At 41.2% G+C, this 24,677-nt stretch overlaps 1 protein-coding gene across 2 annotated transcripts in view; it reads left to right on the top strand.

Annotated features, from left to right (window-relative positions):
- Positions 1-23,753, top strand: part of LOC114643527 (gastrula zinc finger protein XlCGF57.1-like) — a 318,307-nt gene extending 294,554 nt beyond the window's left edge. Inside the window, exons 1-3 of one of the 2 annotated variants that reach the window (XM_051926313.1) lie at positions 10,071-10,148; positions 16,806-17,219; positions 21,650-23,753. In XM_051926313.1, the coding sequence (XP_051782273.1) occupies positions 16,853-17,219; positions 21,650-22,677 (1,395 nt within the window). In that variant the 5' untranslated portion in view covers positions 10,071-10,148; positions 16,806-16,852 and the 3' untranslated portion in view covers positions 22,678-23,753. Of the gene's footprint in view, positions 1-10,070; positions 10,149-13,120; positions 13,125-16,805; positions 17,220-21,649 lie in introns of those variants that run through there. The other variant, XM_051926324.1, reaches the window with a different exon arrangement.
- Positions 23,754-24,677: the final 924 nt, after the last annotated feature.

Below are 24,677 nucleotides of genomic sequence, written 5' to 3'. Positions count from 1 at the left end.
GGAAGGACGCGAGAGGGCAGCCGCCCTGGTTCCCATCGGAGCTGTGGGATCAGAGCTTAGAAGCTCAAACCCAGTTGGGGGCCCGTGGCCATCGTCAGGGGTTTGCCCGGATGGTTCCTGAGCCATGGACTGCAGCACTTCTGCCACACCAGGAAGTGCTGCAGGAAGGTTATCAGGGAGCACCTGGAGCACATCCGGGTACAGTATAAAAGGGGCCACCTCACTCCATTCAAAGAACCGGAGTCGGTAGGCAGAGAGCGGAGCTTGCAAGAGAGGAGGTGGCACAAGAAAAGGAGTGAAGAAAAGGACTGAGCTTATTGGGGTGATTGTGCAGGAAGGATAAATAAACTTGTGTGTTTTGGGACTTCTGTGTGTCCTGTGTCTGTCTGTGATCCAGGTGTTTTCCATAATATCCTATCTATCTAAAATTTGAATATCTTTGTCATTGAACAAGTACAATGATATTGGATGCTGTCCTGTCAGTGTAAAATAGTAAGAAATTATACTACAAAAACGTATGAAGATTTATAAATGAGATTCTAAAAGTGGAAAAGCAAAACAAACCTTATATTACACAACGAGACCTTTTTCACATTCTGCTGGTATTTATTGGATAATTTTTTCTTTTGTAAGTGTCACCATGTGAGCATCATCTAGTGCATTATCTGGGACGGATCTTTAATTCTGTGCCGGCCCTTTTTCAGGCAGTGTGAACTGGACTGGACATCCGATGAGCATCTGGGCAGTGGTGACGACCCTCTGGAGCCTTTTCCTCTGTGATGCAGTGTAGGTGGCAAACCACACACAGATGCCCAAAGCCCAATGTGCTCTCTATGGAGCAGCAGTGTTTGGGTGAAATGGTACTTCCTGAGGATCTGCTGTGGACTTTTTGCCAGCACTGTGGTGTTAGTGCTCCAAATCAGGTCCCCATCTATGGGCACACATAAGAACCGGATATTCGAGCCCCTCTCCACACAGTCCCCGTCAATGAATAGGGGCTAAATATTAATTTCTTTCTTCCTAAAGTTGATAACCTTGGTTTTCGTGGTGTTAAGAACCAGACTGTTGTCTCTGCACCACCCAGACAACAATTCCACTTCGTCCCAATAAGCGGATTCCTTCACTCCAGAGATGAGCCCCACCATGGTGGTATCATCTGCAAATTTGATGCTGCTGTTGGTGGAGTATGCAGGGGTTCAGTCGTGGGTGTAGACGGTGAAGAGAAGGGGGCTCAGCACACAACCCTGTGGAGAACCAATGCTGAGGAGATGTGAGCGATCAGGGTGGAAGTCCATAATCCAGAGGCAGATGGAGTGAGACAATCCCAGATTTGTCACTTTGTTCACCAGTTTATGAGGGAGGATGCTATTAAACTTTGCTTTGGAACTCATTGCCATCTGAGCTTAGAAATATTGATTTATTCTCACTTTTCAAATCTAAACTTGAAAGTCATTTGTTTAAGACTGCCTTTTTCTCTTTGATTATAATTGCTCTGCCTGCTTTTAATTTTTGTATTGTTTTAGTTTTGTTTAAACGTGTGTTTTATCTATTGTTTGGTGTCCCTTGAGTGTTTAGAAAGGTGCCTACGAATAAATAAGGTATTATTATTGCTATTCAGTGCAGAGCTAAATTCTACAAAGAGGAGCCTTGCGTAAGTGCCCTGCGGCTCTAGGTGGGTTAGGACAGTATGGAGAGTTGTGGCCATGGCACCCTCTGTAGAGCTGTGTGCCCTGTAAGCATATTGGGGTGTCTAACATTATACTGTACGTATATATTGTGAACCACCAGAGGGTGCACCAAACACCCGATATGACAGACACAGACACACGTGCCAGAAAATGCTTTTATTCAGTGGGAAATGTTTTCCACCTGTTTCCCACAAGCACCAATTACAGTGCAGCCCAAGAATACAGCACGTCTTCTGCTCTCTCTCTCTGCGTGTCTGTCTGTCCGTCCGTCGTCCTTCTCGATTTCTCCCAACTCTGGCTCCTTTTCAAGCCGCACCCGGCAGCACTCTAGGTGGCTCGATAGAGATGTCTAAAATTACTCCCGGGTATGAAGGAAGCCCAAGGTAGGGCTCTGCAGCTCCCCTTGACGGCATCCACGGAACCCAACAGTGCTGTGCCAACAAATAGTAATTCCAGTACAGCCCTGTGGGGATCCGAGGTGCCATGGGAACCCAGGGGGGCTGCCAAGTAAGAGTTCGGGGGAGACGGCGCCCTTCAAAAGCCCGTCTCCCAGGTGGGTGAAGACACTGGGCATCCTTAATTGCCAGACAATGCAGCCCAGACTGCCATCCTCTGTTATGAATTTGAATTTGGATTCCGGAACTTTGAGGGCCGCAAGACAAATGTGTGTCAGTTTTTTTTCATCTTCGTTTCCTGTTAAAGTGGACAATATGCCAGATATTTTGTGGCTGAAAGTAATTAAACTTCTGGGCAACAGGGAAAATGCAAAATAAGGTTCTTTCATGATTTCTACAGACTGCACAATTTTTGCATCCCCCCCATAAACCCCCAACAAAGGTTTTTCAAGCATACTGGCCTGGCATCACTTTCAACTGTGCCAGGGGAGTCCATAACCCTTGTCAGATTGTCTCCCCCTGTCCTTCCATCCTACTGGCCGGATAAGGGATTGGAACTCACTCTGGCCTTGGTGTCCATCACAACAGATAAGTAAGTCTCTCGGCAGTAGGCAGCTGTCTGTTGTACATCTTTCTAAATGACTTGTATACAGTGAGTTGAAAAAGTCACATCATTTCCATCTTACATCATTACCACCTACAAAAATCACAAATGCAGAGTATCACAGTGAACTTTTATTTCTCTGTCTACGTATTTTGAAACATTTACAGCTTGGTGAACTAAACAAATGCAAATTGACAGTCATGTTGTGAAAAATGCTGTTGAAAAAGTAATGGACCCCTTCACATGACACCCAGTCGATGCTCTGTAGCAGCACCAATAACGGCTTCCCATCCCTTTGGATAGCCGTCTACAACCTTAGCACACCTGGATGGAGGCCATTGTTCCCCATTCTTCCTATGCAGAACTGCTCCAACTGGGCAAAGTCTGAAGGCTTTCGTTGGTGAACTGCAATTTGGAGATCACACCACAAAACTTTCAATGGGATTCTGATCTGGACTCTGGCTATAGGCCACTGCAAAACCTGGATCTTCTTTTTGTCAAACCATCCTTTGGTTCCTTTTGCACCGTGTTTCAGGTCATTGTCCTGCTGAAAGTGGTAGTGTCGTCCGAGTCCCAATTTCATGGATTATGTTTGAAGGTTTTCTTCCAAAATCTGGATAAACTTCTTACTATCCATTCTTCCTTCAATACGGACAAGAGATCCAGTGCCAGCCCTAGAGAAGCAGCCCCATAGCATGATGCCCCCAAAACCATGGTTGGTGGTAGGTATCATTGGCAGTCCCTTCCATCCACCAGACAGACAAACACCTTTGTGTTGAGGCCAAAAAGTTCAATTGTGGTCTCATCAGAGCAAAGTACACGACTCCAGGATGCAGAACTCTTGTCAAGATGTCTGATAGTGAATTCTAATCGAGCTTTCAGATGACATGTTTTTAGTGGTGGCTATTTTCTGGCAACTCTGCCATAGAGCCCCCCTTTCAATATGGTAGTCTTGTGCACATCCACTCCAGCTGCAGATAGTCACTCAGAGTCATCTCTTACTTATAGTTTTCTTGATATTTTAACAGGGTGGCCTGACATCGGCCTCTTTACCGCGCTTCCAGTTGTCTTCCACTTCGCTATGATGGCCTTAGCAGTGGACACACTGAGGCTAAGAAGCTTGGCAGTTTTCTAGGCACCATCGCCATCTTTAAACGTCTTAATCACAGTGTGTCTCAAGTCATTCCCTGGTCTTCATTTTTGTCAGTTTTTGAGGTTTCACCCAATAAGCCACTTGTACTGATTTCTCAGTTGTATGTTCCTGAGAACTGGCTGAAATAATCACTTAGAGAGTAGGCCACACACTAGAGGAGGAACTGCTTGACTGTCAGTCAGACAGTCTCCAACACGTAGTCAGCAGCACATTTCACTGATGTGTTCTTTATCATTGCAGCATCGTTTTTAGTGAAAATGTATTGTCCAAGAGGCCCTAGATGTATAGATCTATCTATCTATCTATCTATCTATCTATCTATCTATCTATCTATCTATCTATCTATCTATCTATCTATCTATCGAAAATGTATTGTCCAAGAGGCCCTAAATGGATAGATCTATCTATCTATCTATCTATCTATCTATCTATCTATCTATCTATCTATCTATCTATCTATCTATCTATCTATCTATCGAAAATGTATTGTCCAAGAGGCTCTAAATGGATAGATCGATCTATCTATCTATCTATCTATCTATCTATCTATCTATCTATCTATCTATCTATCTATCTATCTATCTATCTATCTATCTATCTATCGAAAATGTATTGTCCAAAAGGCCCTAAATGGATAGATCTATCTATCTATCTATCTATCTATCTATCTATCTATCTATCTATCTATCTATCTATCTATCTATCTATCTATCAAAAATGTATTGTCCAAGAGGCCCTAAATGGATAGATCTATCTATCTATCTATCTATCTATCTATCTATCTATCTATCTATCTATCTATCTATCTATCTATCTATCGAAAATGTATTGTCCAAAAGGCCCTAAATGGATAGATCTATCTATCTATCTATCTATCTATCTATCTATCTATCTATCTATCTATCTATCTATCTATCTATCTATCTATCTATCTATCGAAAATGTATTGTCCAAGAGGCCCTAAATGGATAGATCTATCTATCTATCTATCTATCTATCTATCTATCTATCTATCTATCTATCTATCTATCTATCTATCTATCTATCTATCTATCTATCGAAAATGTATTGTCCAAGAGGCTCTAAATGGATAGATCTATCTATCTATCTATCTATCTATCTATCTATCTATCTATCTATCTATCTATCTATCTATCTATCTATCTATCTATCGAAAATGTATTGTCCAAGAGGCCCTAAATGGATAGATCTATCTATCTATCTATCTATCTATCTATCTATCTATCTATCTATCTATCTATCTATCTATCTATCTATCGAAAATGTATTGTCCAAGAGGCTCTAAATGGATAGATCGATCTATCTATCTATCTATCTATCTATCTATCTATCTATCTATCTATCTATCGAAAATGTATTGTCCAAGAGGCCCTAAATGGATAGATCTATCTATCTATCTATCTATCTATCTATCTATCTATCTATCTATCTATCTATCTATCTATCTATCTATCTATCTATCTATCTATCGAAAATGTATTGTCCAAAAGGCCCTAAATGGATAGATCTATCTATCTATCTATCTATCTATCTATCTATCTATCTATCTATCTATCTATCTATCTATCTATCTATCTATCGAAAATGTATTGTCCAAGAGGCCCTAAATGGATAGATCTATCTATCTATCTATCTATCTATCTATCTATCTATCTATCTATCTATCTATCTATCTATCTATCTATCTATCTATCTATCTATCTATCTATCTATCTATCTATCTATCGAAAATGTATTGTCCAAAAGGCCCTAAATGGATAGATCTATCTATCTATCTATCTATCTATCTATCTATCTATCTATCTATCTATCTATCTATCTATCTATCTATCTATCTATCTATCTATCTATCTATCGAAAATGTATTGTCCAAAAGGCCCTAAATGGATAGATCGATCTATCTATCTATCTATCTATCTATCTATCTATCTATCTATCTATCTATCTATCTATCTATCGAAAATGTATTGTCCAAGAGGCTCTAAATGGATAGATCTATCTATCTATCTATCTATCTATCTATCTATCTATCTATCTATCTATCTATCTATCTATCTATCGAAAATGTATTGTCCAAGAGGCCCTAAATGGATAGATCTATCTATCTATCTATCTATCTATCTATCTATCTATCTATCTATCTATCTATCTATCTATCTATCTATCTATCTATCTATCTATCTATCTATCTATCTATCTATCTATCGAAAATGTATTGTCCAAGAGGCTCTAAATGGATAGATCTATCTATCTATCTATCTATCTATCTATCTATCTATCTATCTATCTATCTATCTATCGAAAATGTATTGTCCAAGAGGCCCTAAATGGATAGATCTATCTATCTATCTATCTATCTATCTATCTATCTATCTATCTATCTATCTATCTATCTATCGAAAATGTATTGTCCAAAAGGCCCTAAATGGATAGATCTATCTATCTATCTATCTATCTATCTATCTATCTATCTATCTATCTATCTATCTATCTATCTATCGAAAATGTATTGTCCAAGAGGCCCTAAATGGATAGCTCTATCTATCTGTCTATCTATTGATCGATCGAAAATGTATTGTCCAAGAGGCCCTAAATGGATAGCTCTATCTATCTGTCTATCTATTGATCGATCGAAAATGTATTGTCCAAGAGGCCCTAAATGGATAGATCTATCTATCTGTCTATCTATTGATCGATCGGAAATGTATTGTCCAAAAGGCCCTAAATGGATAGATCTGTCTGTCTATCTATCTATCTATCTATCTATCTATCTATCTATCTATCTATCTATCTATCTATCTATTGATCGATTGAAAATGTATTGTCCAAGAGGCCCTAAATGGATAGATCTATCTATCTGTCTATCTATTGATCGATCGAAAATGTATTGTCCAAAAGGCCCTAAATGGATAGATCTATCTATCTATCTATCTATCTATCTATCTATCTATCTATCTATCTATCTATCGAAAATGTATTGTCCAAGAGGCCCTAAATGGATAGATCTATCTATCTATCTATCTATCTATCTATCTATCTATCTATCTATCTATCTATCTATCTATCTATCTATCGAAAATGTATTGTCCAAGAGGCCCTAAATGGATAGATCTGTCTATCTATTGATCGATCGAAAATGTATTGTCCAAGAGGCCCTAAATGGATAGCTCTATCTATCTGTCTATCTATTGATCGATCGAAAATGTATTGTCCAAGAGGCCCTAAATGGATAGATCTATCTATCTATCTATCTATCTATCTATCTATCTATCTATCTATCTATCTATCTATCTATCTATCTATCGAAAATGTATTGTCCAAGAGGCCCTAAATGGATAGATCGATCTATCTATCTATCTATTGATCGATTGAAAATGTATTGTCCAAGAGGCCCTAAATGGATAGATCTATCTATCTGTCTATCTATTGATCGATCGAAAATGTATTGTCCAAGAGGCCCTAAATGGATAGATCTATCTATCTGTCTATCTATTGATCGATCGGAAATGTATTGTCCAAAAGGCCCTAAATGGATAGATCTATCTATCTATCTATCTATCTATCTATCTATCTATCTATCTATCTATCTATCTATCTATCTATCTATCATGTATTGTCCAAGAGGCCCTAAATGTATATGTAACCGTATGAAACTAAAGATGCATTTTCAAATAAAAACATTATAGGAAATTTAAAGTTTGTCTAGGGGATGAATACTTTTTTCAACCAACTGTAGCTTGATTTTACACTCTGTATCTTTACTGACTTGGACCTTGGCTTTATAAAAAAAAAAAAATCATTGTTTTTATATAAAAAAAAGTTTGAAATACTTTTTGTAATTCATTAGCTCACAGTAATTAGGATCAGAATTGACAATTAGCCTGAGAAAGACAATCCCTTCTCAGTTAGTCTTGTAATTGTTGTTAATTTCTCATGAAGTGAAGCTTTTAAGTTTGGGAAGCAAGAAAGAAAAGAGGAGAGAAGGGAACACATTAATAAAAAATAGAAAGGAAACACCTCCAGGCAGGACCTCCGAATTCCCAAAGAAACTGGCAGCGGACGGATCAACAATCCAGAGCAGCTCCGCACCCGGACTTGGAGAGACGCATGTTTCATCACCTGGTTTTCCTATGTACGTATTGTTTTTTCAAGTAAAACTATTAAAACTCTTTTCTAATATAAATGTCCTACCATGGCTTTAACTATGTTTTTATATCCGGGGTGGGCAGATTCAGTCCTGGAGGGCCGCAGTGGCTGCAGGTTTTTGTTCCAACCCATTTACTTAATTAGAAGCACTTACTGCTCAAGTAACACTTCTGCTTCACTTTAGTTGTCTCGCTAGTTAAGATTTTGAACCTTTATTGCTTATTTTAGTCTTAAACAGCTGCAGTCTTGCTTTTTAATTGCTCCTTATTAGCAATAAGATGCAAATGATAAAAGAAACCAGCATTTCTCCATTTCACTTGTTACCATTTACACCTCTGTGTGTATCTATCATGCAGTATTGGGTTTAATTAAATACTTGGAAGGAAAGTGAAGAGAAAAAAGTGAAGCACTGAGAATTACTCATCTGTTTTAGACTTCACATCATTTGGATGATATCCTTAGAAAGGAAAAAAAAATCTAGGATATGAGAATGACCTGACATGGCAGAGTTAAAGCACAAACAAGACATGAAATTAAATAATTGACAAGGATTGGTTTTTAATTAAGCAACTGGGTTGGAACAAAAACCTGCAACCACTGCGGCCCTCCAGGACTGAATCTGCCCACCCGTGTATAATATTAATTTTATTCTGTGTTTGATTGGTTCAAGGAATATTTCTGAAGAGCACCTACAGTAGTGGGCAATTGCCATATTCTCACAGGGGTTAGTGGCTGAGAAGAGATGTCTTCAATACAAAGCATCGTGGTGAGCGGGCACCTTCTTTGGTGATTGGCATGGCTGTAGCTCAGGTCTGAAGACAGCGGTGTCTCTTTGCTTGACAGGGCTCTCTGTATGTACAGGTTAGGCTATACATTACCTAACACTTACACAAACTATAGTGTTGGTGACCTAAATAATGAGCATAGGAATGTCCATGATTCACGGTACAAGTCATAAGAGCACCTGGTGAGGGTGTGACCGTCTGGGTTGGCTGCAGCTGCCATACTCCTTTGAACTTGTACATAGTCATGTACTGAGATGAGCCGAGGCAAAAAGGACTCGTACACAACAGTCGGGTGCACATGGGCTTTTTTTCCCCATTTGATGTTCACATCCAAAGTGCAGTACTGCTTCTTTCGGCTGCTCCCATTAGGGGTCGCCACAGCGGATCATCTTCTTCCATATTTTTCTGTCCTCTGCATCTTATTCTGTCACCCCATCACCTGCATGTCCTCTCTCACCACACCTATAAACCTTCGCTTAGGCCTTCCTCTTTTCCTCTTGCCTGGCAGCTCTATCCTTATCATCCTTCTCCCAATATACTCGGCATCTCTCCTCTGCACATGTCCAAACCAACGTAATCTCGCCTCTGTGACTTTATCTCCCAACCAGCCCACCTGAGCTGAGCCTCTAATGTCCTCATTTCTAATCCTATCCATCTTCGTCACACCCAATGCAAATCTTAGCATCTTTAATTCTTAACTCCGTCTCTAACCCATAAAACATAGCTGGTCTCATAAAAACTGAAATTATATCAAAATATGAAATATCAAAAATGAACTGGCCTCGTCTTTTCAATTCCTTTGGAGGGGACTGTTAAGTCATTTCTTAATCTTGTCTTTTTCCCTACTTCAAACTACATCTCCAGAACGGCTTACTCTACGTGGTGTGGCGTCTCTTGCATTTCTCATTGCTGAAAACAAACCTCAAAAATCTCTTGTACATTCACGCTTAAACCTGCTAGCTTTCCTGCTATATTGAGGCGTGAATCACTATAGGCTTTTAAAGCAAGAGGAAAAAAAATAAGCAAAAACGATTATACGGATTATGCTTGCATAGTACTTACGTCACTTTACGAAATGTTTTTCTTCGGCTTTTATTAATGTTTTAAAGTGGAGCGGAGACGGAAAAGACTGGCGGTGGCACGCAGGCTCATGCGAGAAAACGCGCGCGCTCATGAATGGGCGGGCGACACGACGTGCTACACAGAGCGCGCGCCAAATCCAGACCTTGACAAGCGAGGATGGCGCGCGTGATTGGTTTACGTCATCAAAGGCGACTGGTGGGCGGTTCGCTGGAGATGGTGAACTGAACGGCTTGGAAAAGCAAAGCGTCGCATCACAACACACACAGGCAGGAGGTAAGCGTTTGGACTGAAACATTTTCAGTCTTTCCAGTCAGAGGTCTGCCCGCGATTTGAATTGAGCGGCGCCTTCGTGTCCTTTGTTGCTCGGGCTCTGCTCGGCCCGAATGCCTCTACCGTTCATTATCATCTGTGTGCGGCTGACTTGACGTTGTCGAGTCCCATTTCTGCTTTAAAGCGTCTTGACACACCGCAGCTTTTCATTAATAATCACTCCTTGTGGTTCAGTGGGACTATGTAAGGTCAAGGAAGTTGCGATTTCTCTCAGAAACAGCGGTTTGATTTCTGCGTTTTCCTGTTTTAATTTTCGTTTCGTAAAACATCTCCAGAAACGCACTGCTCTGTTAAAGATATCCTCGCGGCCGCAGTACGGTGGTGCAACTATTCTCTTTAAAAAATCCACCAGATAGAGAGAAAACACAGAGTTGATTTTAAAAAATCTGCCTTTTTGTTTTTTAAAGCACTCCACGAATTAGCCCCTCAATACATTTAAGATGGGTGGCACGGTGGCGCAGTGGGTAGCGCTGCTGCCTCGCAGTTGGGTGATCTGGGGACCTGGGTTCGCTTCCCGGGTCCTCCCTGCGTGGAGTTTGCATGTTCTCTCCGTGTGTGCGTGGGTTTCCTCCGGGCGCTCCGGTTTCCTCCCACAGTTCAAAGACATGCAGGTTAGGTGGATTGGCGATTCTAAATTGGCCCTAGTGTGTGGGTGTGTTTGTGTGTGTCCTGCGGTGGGTTGGCACCCTGCCCAGGATTGTTTCCTGCCTTGTGCCCTGTGTTGGCTGGGATTGGCTCCAGAAGACCCCCGTGACCGTGACCCTGTGTTCGGATTCAGCGGGTTGGAAAATGGATGGATGGATACATTTAAGATCTACTATTTCATCATCACTCAGTTTCTCACTCACGTCTGAAAACCAAAGGCGACCGAGCTTTCTCTGTAGCTGTGCCCACACTTACAGCAGTCTCCCGTCCAACTTTAAGTGTTGTCTCATTATTGATGAGTTTAAATCTCAAATACACACTCCCCCCCCCCCCCCCCCCCCCCCTTGCTTTCGTTTCAGCTTGAGGTTCTTCTTGGGGTTTTCTCAATATGTTACTTTTAATCTCATTGCAATAACTCTTACCCTCTTTTTCTTAATCTGTTGTTACGTTTCATTTTATTTGTTTTTTCTTTATTATATATATACACACAAGGTGTCCATAAAGTCCTTGTGCAATTTATATAGTTGTAACTTTGTAAGTATATGTAATAGAAAGAATCAGTGGAAAGAATTAGAAAGAAGAAACGCATTTTTTTATTGTTCTTGTTAATTTTCAACATGTCCACCATCATTACTAACTACAAAGGGTAATACGAGTCTGCAGTTCTCAGGAAAACAATTTCAAGCTGATTTTCAGTAATACCAGCAATCACATCAGTTATCCTATCTTGCAAGTCTTCTAAAGATCGAGGTTTGGTTGAATAAATATTAGTTGTCACATGTCCCCATAAAAAGAAATCCAGTGGAGTTAAATCTGGCAAAAGTGGAGGTCAAGAAAATAGTCCACCTCTTCCAGTCCATCTGTTAGAGAATTTAACATGCAAAGTGACAAGGAGCACCATCTTGTTGAAAGACTGTACTCTTTATCAGTCCTAATTGTTCAAGTTGAGGAATAAAGTAATTTTGCAGTGTTTCTAAATAGCTATCACCATTAACAACACACTCTTCAAAAAAGAATGGCCCTATGATTCGATTTTTTTTCCAATGCACACCACACATTAACTCTGGGAGAATCTCTTTCATGTTTAACAGACTCTTGTGGATTTTCAGTTCCCCAAATACAGCAAAAATAAAACTTCTAAAGACAAAAAAAAACTCGATACATCAAGCTTGACTCACCTCGTGTATTTATATATATATATATATATATATATATATATATATATATATATATATGTATATATATATATATGTGGCGGATGTTTGCCGACTGGCAGACCAACCACATGCATTACCTGGTAGGTAACCATCCATACAATCAGATCGAGACTCACACTTTGGGTGTTATGAATGTAATTGCCCCGATCTCAAGGCTGTCAAATAAATGAACCACACGCAACGTAAAGGGACTTCGTCTCTGATGCTGACGTTCGAGGTTCAATTCCCGCGAGGGATGCAGTGGAGTGTGTACGCCTGATGAGCCCAAAAAAGTGCGAAACACGTGTCGTGTATTCTTTGCATTATTTGACAGTAAAACTATTTCAACCATTCTATGATCTGCTTCTCGCAACTGAAAGAGGGCACCGTGGCGGATGTTAGCCGACTTGCTGACCAACCACAAGCGTTACCTGGTAGGTAACACCCATACAATCAGATTGTGATTCAGACTATGAATGCCATGAATATATATATAATATATATTACTGTAGATGTAAAAGACACTTCTAGATGGATAGAACTTTATTTGTGGGCAGGGAGAAAATCTTATTTGTAAACCCTGTGCTAACTCTCAAGTGCAATGGAAACACTACGTCACTGTCATTTTTTTTTTTTTCCCAAAATTGAGGGTTATTTTTTAGTTTTTGGAGTTCTAGGTCTTTCCTGATGTTGTTCTAACATAGAGGTGATGGCCAAATATGTCTTCATTCCGGTCATAACATGATGGAAGACGCTGTGGTGGACATCTGGAGGATGGAAGAACTGGGAGAGAGACAATACCTCCGCTGGGACACAAGAGGGAAATCCCCCGGTTTGCATTGGGGCCACGGGATTTTTAGCTTGTGTGACAATAAGTACTCTCGGACATCGTGAAGGTTTGGGGCAGCCACCCGTATATTGTGTCCTGGTTGCAAATTGATGAAAATAATAAAGAGATCTTTACAGATCAGAGTCCACAACTGAACTGAATTGCTGCCTTAAGATGGCGGCTTTAAAGACAAGTGGAGTTAGTGATGTCATCAGAGGTGCCAGAACCGGGCAGGATTTCCCGAGAATGGTCTTTAAGGGATTGAGAGAGACGATAAGTGCACCTCGCCGCCCCCTGGTCAGGCATGAAATTACTGTTATTCAGGCCCTTTAGTTGTCTCCCAATCGCATGTGTGTGACACTTGGAAGCCTAACATTGTTGGGGCCTGTAGCCACTGCCAGGGGGGCACCTGGACAATTGCGGAGCCCTGGACTGCAGCACTTCCACTACACTCTGAAGTGCTGCCAGAAGAAGATCCAGGGTCACCTGGAGTACTTCTGCCTCACCCGGGAGTGCGGCCGGAAGTTAATGGAAGTACACCTGGAGCACTTCTGGGTGCAATATAAAAGGGCAGGAAAAGGAAGCGAGAAAGAGAAAAGGAAGGAAAAGGGCAGAGCAACAGTGCTGTGGGTCATTTGGGCACTGTGTGCGGTGTAAAAAAAGGCAAAGTGGGACTTGAGTCTGCGTGTCTGTCTGTGTCGGGGCATTTTCCACAATGCTAATATGTCCACCTTATTCTACATACTGTGAGACAAAACGCTAGCAACTCCACTGACCAATGAGGAAAGACCGCCTACCAATGAAAATGTTGGATTACAATCACATGATTGAAATACTGCAACTGCTGGTTGTTGATTTGTGAAAAAAAAAAAATATTGTGTACGGGAAGCTCGGGGAAAAATGAAATCTAGAGATTGTTAATTTTCTCAATTTGCTGAAAACTTGAAAGATGTGACATACGAGGTTCTTCCATAGTTTGGTGAGAACTGCTAGTGCCTCATTCATCTGTGGGCCTCCATTGAGTCCTCAGACAGTGAGGTGAAAACTGCTGTTACCACCGTGGAAGTTATTACTGGAAAAGAATTGGAATTAAGCAGGGTGGGGAACATTACATTAATTCATTTGATTTAATGTTTTTCTTAACCCACATGGTCACTTAGCAAGATATTCGGTGTTTTTTTTTTTTTGTATTTTTTTAGTTCTTTTATTTAAGGAGGAAAAGATCCGGAAATAGGCAATACTTTTTATTTTTAGGAAGTCACTAGTATGGAGTGTGTTACTTGGCTTGCCCAGGAAATTCCCTAAGAGAAAGGGCCTTAGTTATAGTGCGGTTGGTTAACTGGCTGTATAGGAAGTGTTAAGTAATGATATGGCCAAGGTGAAGCATGGAGACACAGAAGAGAAGAGGGCTGAGAACAGAGCCCTGAGGGGACCCCTTGTGTGACCGGCGCTGAGCTGAAACCTGCTGTTGCCAAGATTAACAAACTGTTGCCAACCGGTCAGATGGGACTTAAACCACTGGAGGGCAGAGACACCCAGAATGTTCTCCATTCTGGACAGTAGACTCGGAATGATTGATTGCACAATAGCAGACAAGAGCGATACGAATTCAAGAAATCAGCTAGTTTGAAATATCCAAATATTTAGGATCTTTTCTAGGGGTCCCTACCCAGGTGTCCAAGCCATTTTCAGATCTCTTTGTAGAATAAGCAACACTTCATCTCTTGTCACACTTGCTTTGCTTTATTCGATGACATATCAAGGGCGTGAAGAGGATTTCGGTAAGCTGTAAGGGGACCTATAGATATAGAGATATAGATAGATAGAGATATCTCTCTGTTGTTAAAGAAAATCTTAAGATGAGACTTTGGCCCTGAGATTTTTTTTTTCAAGTCCTGTCCTCCTCTCCACCATATTGAACCACGCACACGGCCCTCTCACCTCTCATTCGTGTGAGTGCTTTTGCCATCACAGTTCCTGCGCTCTCAGCTCTTATAAATTTTTATGTTTTCCTCACTTTAAGTTTCCAATTAAAGAAGATGTGTTATGTCCAAATCTTATTGAAGAATTTCATCACGAAGGGTTATCAACCAAAGACATGAGTACCTAGCACTGAGAAATGATGAAGTCAAACGAATGAACACGAAAATTGTCAATCGGTAACACTACAAATTGGTTAAATACGTATCCATAGACTCTGCTGAAGCAGTTGGTGGTGATGGTGCGGAAGATGAAAACATCAACTTACAATTTCATGAAGAATATCTACAACCGTTAACACAGTCTGGTCTTCCACCTCACAAATTACTGTTGAAAGAAGGATGTTATTACGTAAATTATGTCTGAGTGACGGGCTATGCAATGGGACAAGATTAGTTGTATTCAAAATTGGTCGAACAATTCTGACATGTCAAATTTTAAGAGGCGAAAAGAAAGGTCATGTAGTACATCTAACATGAGACACCAAAGGAGATCCTGATATGCCATTCGTATTAAAACGTTTACAGTTTCCCATTAGAATAGCTTTTGCTATGACAATTAACAAATCACAGAGACAAACATTTGAAAAACTTGGTTTATTTATTAGAGAGAAAGAAACAATATTTACTCACGGGCAGTTATACGTTGTGTTGTCACAATGTAAGTCCAAGCACGGAATCAAAATTCAATGCGATATTGACGAAAAGTTAATTCAAAAATTGTTTTTATTGAAGCTTTACAGTAAAGGTGTAAGTTTAAAAAGTATTTGCGTAATAATTGCAAAGCGTAATAGAATGAGAACGTATAACTCAACGAATTACTAACGCAACATGAAACATAATTTTCTTTCAATTTATTACCATCCATTATCCAACCCGCTACATCCCAACTACAGGGTCACGGGGGTCCACTGGAGCCAATCCCAGCCAACACAGGGCACAAGGCAGGAAACAAACCCTGGGTATGGTGCCAGCCCACCGCAGTTCAATTTATTACATTTTACTATTTTTACTAGGGTTAATTAATTGCTGTAATATAAAATAGTTAGTTCTATTATGCATATATAACAATACCCTTGAAAATAACAATCTGTTTTAATTGTACATCTGCTTCCCCATACGTGAAGTGGCTAGTGCATAGTGGCCGCCCGGGGGCTGGCAAGCAGGGGCAGAGCCCCCTAGTATTAATTTGAAGATTTCAGTTTAAAACCAGGCTGGATGATGCAGAATGTAAACTATTTGTGTTGAACAGCCCAATTAAATGTTGTTCACCATCAGTTTACTATCCCATTACACTTGTTTAATTATCTCAGACTGCATTACGGATACAGCAAATCCTCATGGCACAGGCACGCCACCCTGCGAGTAGCCGACTGGGCTCCAGCCTTTCAATTTTCCAAAATGTCCTCCAATTGTTTGATGTGTAAGACTGCAGTTTCTTCTTGCTGTTTAAACCTGTGAGGATGAATTCTATGTCTTCTTTATGTCTGCCTTTGTTCTCTGCTTTGTTCTAATGTACCCTCTATTGTAATCTTTACTCCACAAAGCAGTTCATGATGGCGCCTGTAGTCACCTATGCCATCTGCAATATGGATAGCCTGTTTTTTCATCCTGTTAATTTGCTGAAAGTGTCCCAGGCTAAACTCTGTTTCCACCAAGTTGTCATATAAACTCAATAGGTGCTTTGGCCTGCCATTCATCACATATACTTTTAATTCCAGTACATGGAAACCAAGCAGTGAATACTGGTGACCCCCAACTGTGTGAGTTGGACTGTGGGAGGAAACCCATGCAGACACGGGGAGAATATGCAAACTCGAACCCAGATCTCCTAACTGCGAGGCAGCAGTGCTACCACTGCGCCACCGTGCCGCCCTGTTAAATGAAATTCCGATACAGTTAGATCTGAATGGTGCAGTCTTGATGGAATTCTCTCCTGCTCTTTCAACAGCAAAGAAGTAGCAGCTGCAGTTGACTGTAAACATCAAGACGAACCTGATGGAGAAAAGGACTGGCGGTGTTAAAGAGGAGGACAGCGCCTGGGAGCCCGTCCACCTCAAACGAGAGAGCCTGTCCATTAAAGATGAGGATTGTGAACGGATGGCCGTGGGCATTAAAGAGGAGGCCGAAGAGACATCTGTCAGCATTGAGATGCAGAAGCATAAAACGATGGCAGGTGTCAAGGAAGAAGAGCTCCATTCAGAGCCGGCTCTTCATTATGGGTGTCAGGATGGAGCAGTGACCGGGTTAGCATCCCATCAAAGGGGGCGTGGCTCATCTCTGAAGCCTATCGATACGGAGGAGAAACGTTCATCTGTTAGAACTCGGGAGGATCAGCCACCGTCTACAAATCGGACTGGAGAAGGTAAGTGAAAAGTAACAGTACAGTTGTGCTTGAAAGTTTGTGAACCCTTTAGAATTTTCTATATTTCTGCATAAATATGACCTAAAACATCATCAGATTTTCACTCGAGTCCTAAAAGTAGATAAAGAGAAACCAGTTAAACAAGTGAGACAAAAATATTACACTTGGTCATTTATTTATTAAGGAAAATTATCGAATATTACATATTTGTGAGTGGCAAAAGTATGTGAACCTTTGCTTTCAGTATCTGGTGTGACACACACAACCCCCCCTTTGCAGCAATAACTGCAGCTAAACATTTCCAGTAACTGTTGAACACTCCAGCACACCGGCTTGGAGGAGTTTTAGCCCATTCCTCCGTACAGAACAGCTTCAACTCTGGGATGTTGGTGGGTTTCCTCACATTAACTGCTCGCTTCAGGTCCCTCCACAACATTTCGATTGGATTAGGACTTTGACTTGGCCATTCCAAAACATTAACTTTATTCCTCTTTAACCATCCTTTGGTAGAACGACTTGTGTGCTTAGGGTCATTGTCTTGCTGCATGACCCACCTTCTCTTGAGATTCAGTTCATGGACAGATGTCCTGACATTTTCCTTTAGAATTCTCTGATATAATTCAGAATTCATTGTTCCATCAATGAAGGCAAGCCGTCCTGGCCCAGATACAGCAAAACAGGCCCAAACCATGATACTACCACCACAATGTTTCACAGATGAGATAAGGTTCTTATGCTGGAGTGTAGTGTTTTCCTTTCTCCAAACATAACGCTTTTCATTTAAACCAAAAAGTTCTATTTTGGTCTCATCCATCCACAAAACATTCTTCCAATAGCCTTCTGGTTTGTCCACGTGATCTTTAGCAAACTGCAGACGAGCAGCAATGTTTTTTTTGGAGAGCAGTGGCTTTCTCCTTGCAACCCTGCCATGCACACCATTGTTGTTCAGTGTTCTCATGTTGGTGGACTCATGAACATGAAAGAGGCCTTTAGTTGCTTAGAAGTTACCCTGGGGTCCTTTGTGATGAACGAGGTGCAGTCAAGCTAAAGTCAGAAAATGGGATTTATTAGAAACTGGAACAAACCTTCACAAAACTGCTTGTGTCATTTCTCAGTGTCATCTCCACCCTTCTCTATGCACTTGCGCCACCTGCCTGGAAGTGCCAGCAGAATAAAAGGTTTTGTCCTCACAACCACAATGTGTGTGCGTGTGTGTATAATAAATAAATATTTATGCGTAAGGGGCGGCATGGTGGTGGAGTGATAGCGCTGCTTCCTCTCAGTTAGGAGACCTGGGTTCTCTTCCCGGGTCCTCCCTGCGTGGAGTTTGCATGTTCTCCCCGTGTCTGCTTGGGTTTCCTCCCACAGTCCAAAGACATGTAGGTTAGGTGTATTGGTGATCCTACATTTTCCCTAGTGTGTGTTTGGCATGTGTGTGTGTGCCCTGTGGTGGGCTGGCACCCAACCCAGGATTGGTTCCTGCCTTGCGCCCTGTGTTGGCTGGGATTGTCTCCAGCAGACCCCCGTGACTCTGTGTTCGGATTCAGTGGGTTGGACAATGGATAAATGGATAGATAGTTTCAAAGGCTTTTATTGACAATTCCATTAAGTTTATGTGCAGAGTCCATATTTGCAGTGTTGGCCCTTCTTTCTTTTTCAAGACCTCTGCAATTTGCCCTGGCGGGCTGTCCATCAACTTCTGGCAGCTGCCCATTCTGTCATAATTAATGCTTGGAGTTTGTCAGCCCTTTTGGTGGCACATCTTGAACACTTACTGTTGGAGATACAACACCCACCGGATTAGCCTAGACATGGACTTCAGGCAGTCGAATGCCCAGGTCAGAGCCCTGTGTCTGGTGTAGATTTCAAAAGTCATCCCCTCGAGGAAATAGTGCCAATCCTCGATAGCCCACATGACAGTGAGGCACTCCTTCTCAGTGGTGGAACAGTCGCTCCTTTTAGAGACCTGGGTGCATACGCTTATGACTTTCCTTCTTCTGATAGATTTGGGAGAGGTTAGCACGGAGACTGAGGCCACTTGTGTCTGTGTGGACCTGAAGAGCATCTGCCATATGCTGCTTAAACCTGTTGACTACAGCGAGTGTAGGAATACAGAAGGCAGGCACATGACTGGATGTTATTTTGGACAAGCTGTAGTGGATATAAAAAGTCTACACACCCCCTGCCAAAATCACTTATTTTTTTGTGAAATACAAAATGAAACCAAGAGAAATCCTGAACTTATTCCACATTTATTGCACAATTGCATTCTATACAAAGAAGTAGAAAACAAATCAAACTGTTTAGTGCAAAACCTGGTGTGATCAGTGTGCAGACCCCCTAAACTAACACTTAGTTGAAGCCCCTTTTGATTTTATCACAGCACTCAGTCTTTTTCGGTAAGAGTCTATCAGTTTGGCACATCTGGACTTGGCGATTTCTGCCCAGTCCTCCAGATCTGACAAATGATGAGGGCATCTCCTGTGCACAGCTCTGTTCAGGTCACTCCACAGCTCTGGGTGGGCCATTCCAGAACATTGACCCTCCTTTGATGAAGCTTTGTTGATTTTGATGTCTGCTTTGGGTTGTTATCATGCTGAAAGGTGAAGATCCTCTTCATCTTCGTCTTCCTAGCAAATGCTTGAAGGTTTGGTGCCCAACTAGACAGACACTTGGAGCTCTTCATGGTTCCATCCACCCTGACTAAAGTCCCAGTTTCAGCTGAAGAACAGCAGCTCCCAAAGCCTGATGCTGCCTCCTCCAGGCTTCACTATGCTATGGTGTCCTTTTGATGAGGTGCTCAGTTATTTTTACTCCAAACATACCTTTTGGAATTATGGGTAAATAGTTCAAACTTGGTCTCATCAGACCCTAATACCTTTCTCCACATGGTTGTGGCAGACTGTGTATGTGTTTTTGCAAAGTTAAGCTAAGCTTGGATGTTTTCCTTTGTGAGAAATGTCCTTCATCGTGCTATCCTACACGTCAAGCCAGACATATGAAGAATATGACCGATTGTTGTCACATGTACGGAACAACCAAGGACTTGCCGGGAAATCCTGCAGCTCCTTTCATGTGGCTGTAGGCCTCTTGATGCCTTCCTGACAAGTTATCTCCTTGACTTCTCATTAGTCTTAAACGGATGTCCTGATCTTGGTAGAGTAACAGTTCATCCATATTTTCTCCACTTGTTGATGACTGTCTTCACCGGGCTCCATGGGATGTTTAATGCTATGGTTACTTTCTGGTACCCCTGTCCTGATTGATACCTTTCAATGATGAGATCCCATTCATGTTTTGAGTGATCTTTGCAGACCGTGGCTTTTGGAGTGCGTTGTAACCAAGAGAATATCAGAATAATACTACAGGAAGAGCCAAACTTCACCTGAGCTACTTTAATTGATGTCAGGTATGTACTAACGACTATTTGAGATGAGACTCATTGTGATTGGTCGATTCAGAGCGCATCCACATCCTTGATTATTAAAGGGTCTGAGCACGAATGACCCCAGCATTTTGAAGGATTATTGTTTCCTTTTTTCACTAAACAGTTTCTGATTTTTCACCTTCATTGTATGGATTGCAATTCTTCAATAAAGGTGGAATAGATTCTGACAGGATTTATCTTGGTTTCATTTTTTTATTACGCGAAATGTGATTTTAGCAGGGGTGTGTAGAATCTGTATATCCACAGTATTTGAATGGGATGGACTAGGTTGTTGGGCTAAATAGCCTTCATCACAGTTGTTCTAATGTTAATATTCTGTAATAGGGTGGCCCACCTCCAACAAGACGACTGGATTATCTGATATAAGAAGAGAAAATGATCAAATGTGGTCCTCCCATTTACAGAAAATCCTGAAAGTGATCTCCTTGTTCGTCAGTGCATCTCTGTGCCCGTTTTCAGCGTGTTCATGAGCACTCTTTGCAACGTCATGGGATTGCTTCTCTGTATTGCATTTTCAATGTTCGACTTCAGTTCATTTACAGTCCGCGGGTTTGTCTCATACACTACCACCACAAAAGTGGTTTCCAGGGGGTCATACAGCAAGGAAACAAGGCAGGTGACACGACTGCAGCCGCCTATCTGGCAGCAGACAAGGCACAGGAGTGGTCTCGGTGGAGGTGGGCCACCCTGTATAAAGTTGTCAAATGAGTCTTTCTCACATGATCTAATTGTAAATTTCCTTTTTATTTCCAACTTCAACTTCTTAGCTCTAGTCATTGTACTCCTGGGGTAAGTAGTTGAAATATAGACGACAACACTAACAAGCTGAGTGTCTTTCCACATGTAGCTACATTTTTACAGTTGCTTATCAAAGGTGGTTTATAATTTTTAACCAGTGTTTATTTAATGTTGTGGCTTTATGTGAATAGCTGGGCAGTGAGTTGAAAATAACCTCTTATTTTTTCTTTTCATCTTCCTTCAGGAAACAAACATCACTGCTGCTCAGAATGTGGGAAACGATTCTGTCATAGGAGTACTCTTTCAAGACACAGAAGAATTCATACAGGAGAGAAGCCGTATTGCTGTAATGAATGTGGCCAACGATTTTCACGAAAGAACAACCTGAAGAGACACACGAGAATTCACACCGGAGAGAAACCCTATGGCTGTTCGGAATGTGGCAAGCAATTCTCACTAAAGAGCAACCTTCTGGCCCATACAAGGTCTCACACGGGAGAGAAGCCGTATCGCTGTTCTGACTGTGGGAAACATTTTTTGAAAATGAGCAATCTTAAGACCCACATGAGAATTCACACAGGTGAGAAGCCCTACTGCTGTTCTGAATGTGGGAAACAGTTTTCACGAATGAGCCAAATTCAGAGCCACCAAAGAATTCACACTGAAGAGAAGCCATGCTGCTGTTCGGAATGTGGCAAACGGTTTGCACATATGATCAGTCTTAAGAGGCACACTGCTGTTCACTCCGGAGAGAAGCCTTATTGCTGCTCTGAATGTGGAAAACAGTTTTCTTTGAAGTTGACTCTTCTGGTGCACACAAGAATTCACACCGGAGAGAAGCCATTTAGCTGTTCCGAATGTGGGAAACAGTTTTCACAAAGAAGCAGTCTTTGGAGCCACAACAAAATTCACACGGGAGAGAAGCCGTACTGCTGTTCTGAATGTGGCAAACAGTTTTCGCAGAGGAGCAGTCTTCAGAACCACGAAAAAATCCACATGGGAGAGAAGCCATATTGCTGCTCTGAGTGTGGCAAAGGATTTTTGAAAATGAGCAATCTCCAGAGCCACAAAAGAATTCACACGGGAGAAAAGCCGTATGACTGCTCCGAGTGTGGCAAGCGATTTGCGCATGTTAATAGTCTGAAGAGGCACAGTACGGTTCACACAGGAGAGAAAATGTTTGGCTGTTCTGAATGCGGCAAACGATTTTCACGTATGAGCAGTCTTAAAAGACACACTACGCTTCACACAGGAGGAGTTCAAAACCCTTGACCAACAGAAAAGGAAGAACAAATGTACAGATCACAGATACATCGTAAAGTGTGCAGAACAACTGTTCTGGTGTCTTGTGGATGGGCAGCTACCCCAGGAATAGCTTGACTGAGGGACAAGCACCAAATCTTGAATGCGCAGGGTGGCTTTCTGACACCAGAAACGTTTCCCAACACCTCCAGCTTAAAACTCAAAAAGCCAGAAGGTTTGTGTGACCCCGCTTTCACAGTCAGTACACATTCTGAAAATCAAGATCAGGTGAGATCGAGCGACACACAAGGTGGCTTAAGAAAACAATAAGAATTAATAAGTAATTCTGATAACTGATACAGCTGGAAATGGTAAGCCATCTCCTTGTTGGTTGCACGGTGCAGACAGTCAAAGACATAAAGTAGCTAAACTTCTTCTTTGGAAAATCCTCAAAAAATAAACTCTCTAGTGTCACAGAGACCCCCATGGACCTACACTCCAGACAGAATCACAAAAAATAAGGAGGTGTTAGTCAGTGGGTGTTCTACCTAAAGGAAAATGAAGGCAGAATTTTATGAAAAAGGATCGGGAGATAAAATGTTAAAAATCGAGGCAACTTTGTTAAACAAAAATCAAAGCCAAGCTGTCCTCAAACCTAAAGGTAGTTACAAAACAATCAAAGTAAAAATAATAAATAAATAAAATAAAAGTTAAGCACAGTGTAGGACAGAAAACTAAAGAGCTTTATCTGGCTGTGCAGGAGTAGTTGGCATGCGCAGCAGTGTGTCGTGTAAAACACTTGGAGAGTAGATTTCAGATCCAAACTTTAATACGAAGATATAGATGTGTTTGTGTGGTCGACAATGAAAAGGTAAAACTATTATTAATTCTGAAATCGCACACAAAGGAAAATTAGATAACGTGTTGCAAAATCTTAAATGTTATTAATGGTGAAGTTGCAATACTGAACATGGTCACTAGAGGCCACCATTGTTACTAAAGGTAGTATTGAGAAGTATTTTACTGGAATAATGAAATTACAAGCGTAACAATTAAAAATGTGATTAATAACTTAAATATTCTTAATTAGTGCCTTATTAGGACTGTGGAGATGATTAAACTTATTAAATATTACTTTCTGGTTCTTTACTTGCTTAACTTTGACACTGGCATACATACAGAAACAATAAGGATCTGCACTGGTATCCCGAAGGTTGCCGGTTCGAATCCCCGTCACTGCCAAAAGAGATCCTACTCTGCTGAGCCCTTGAGCAAGACCCTTAACCTTCAATTGCTCCGGGGCGCTGTACAATGGCTGACCCTGCGCTCTGACCACAAGGGGTATGAGAAAACTAACAAATTCCTAATACGAGAAATTGTATAAGGCAAAATAAAGAACAAAAAATAAAAAAAAAATGTAATACAAAGAAGAACGAATACACAGCCCTTCGTTTGACACCCACTATTCCTAAGGAACTCTCTAAAAACCTGACTTTGAAACTAATACCTTTAAACCCATACTGAGAAGAAGCACGCTTTTCTGTTTTCTTCCCTGCTTCCCACAATGCTTTGTGGCATGGAAGGCAGCATCTAGGTTTGACCTCCTGATGATTTAGCTCCGTCTTTCAGACACACAGGATGTTTAGCCAATAATGAGTAAATACAAACGCAATCAAGGTTTCTGTCCACTAACTCGGATAACTCGTAAATCTTTAAGCTGACCGATATACCCTCTAACCTTTGATAAACTAATCCCAACATGGCATTGTTGGAAGGACATGTTTTTTTTTTTCATGGGCACTGCAATATTAAGAACGTTATGTTAATCTTTTCTATGGAGACGTGTTCCAGAATTCCCCAGGGTGTGCTCATTTGTGACATCAGATGAGTGACGGTAAACATGGTCATTCCCTTCAGTTCTGGGATATCCCAGCTTAGTGGGTCACAAAACTTTTCTTAGTGATATACTTTACTTTTTAAATTTTTGGTTGCTTATTCGTGCTCTCATTTTTTTAAGCATGTGTTTTGTG

Source organism: Erpetoichthys calabaricus, chromosome 1 (assembly GCF_900747795.2).
Source record: "Erpetoichthys calabaricus chromosome 1, fErpCal1.3, whole genome shotgun sequence".
In the NCBI taxonomy this organism is placed as follows: Eukaryota; Metazoa; Chordata; class Cladistia; order Polypteriformes; family Polypteridae; genus Erpetoichthys; species Erpetoichthys calabaricus.
This window is presented reverse-complemented; position numbering and strand designations above follow the sequence as displayed.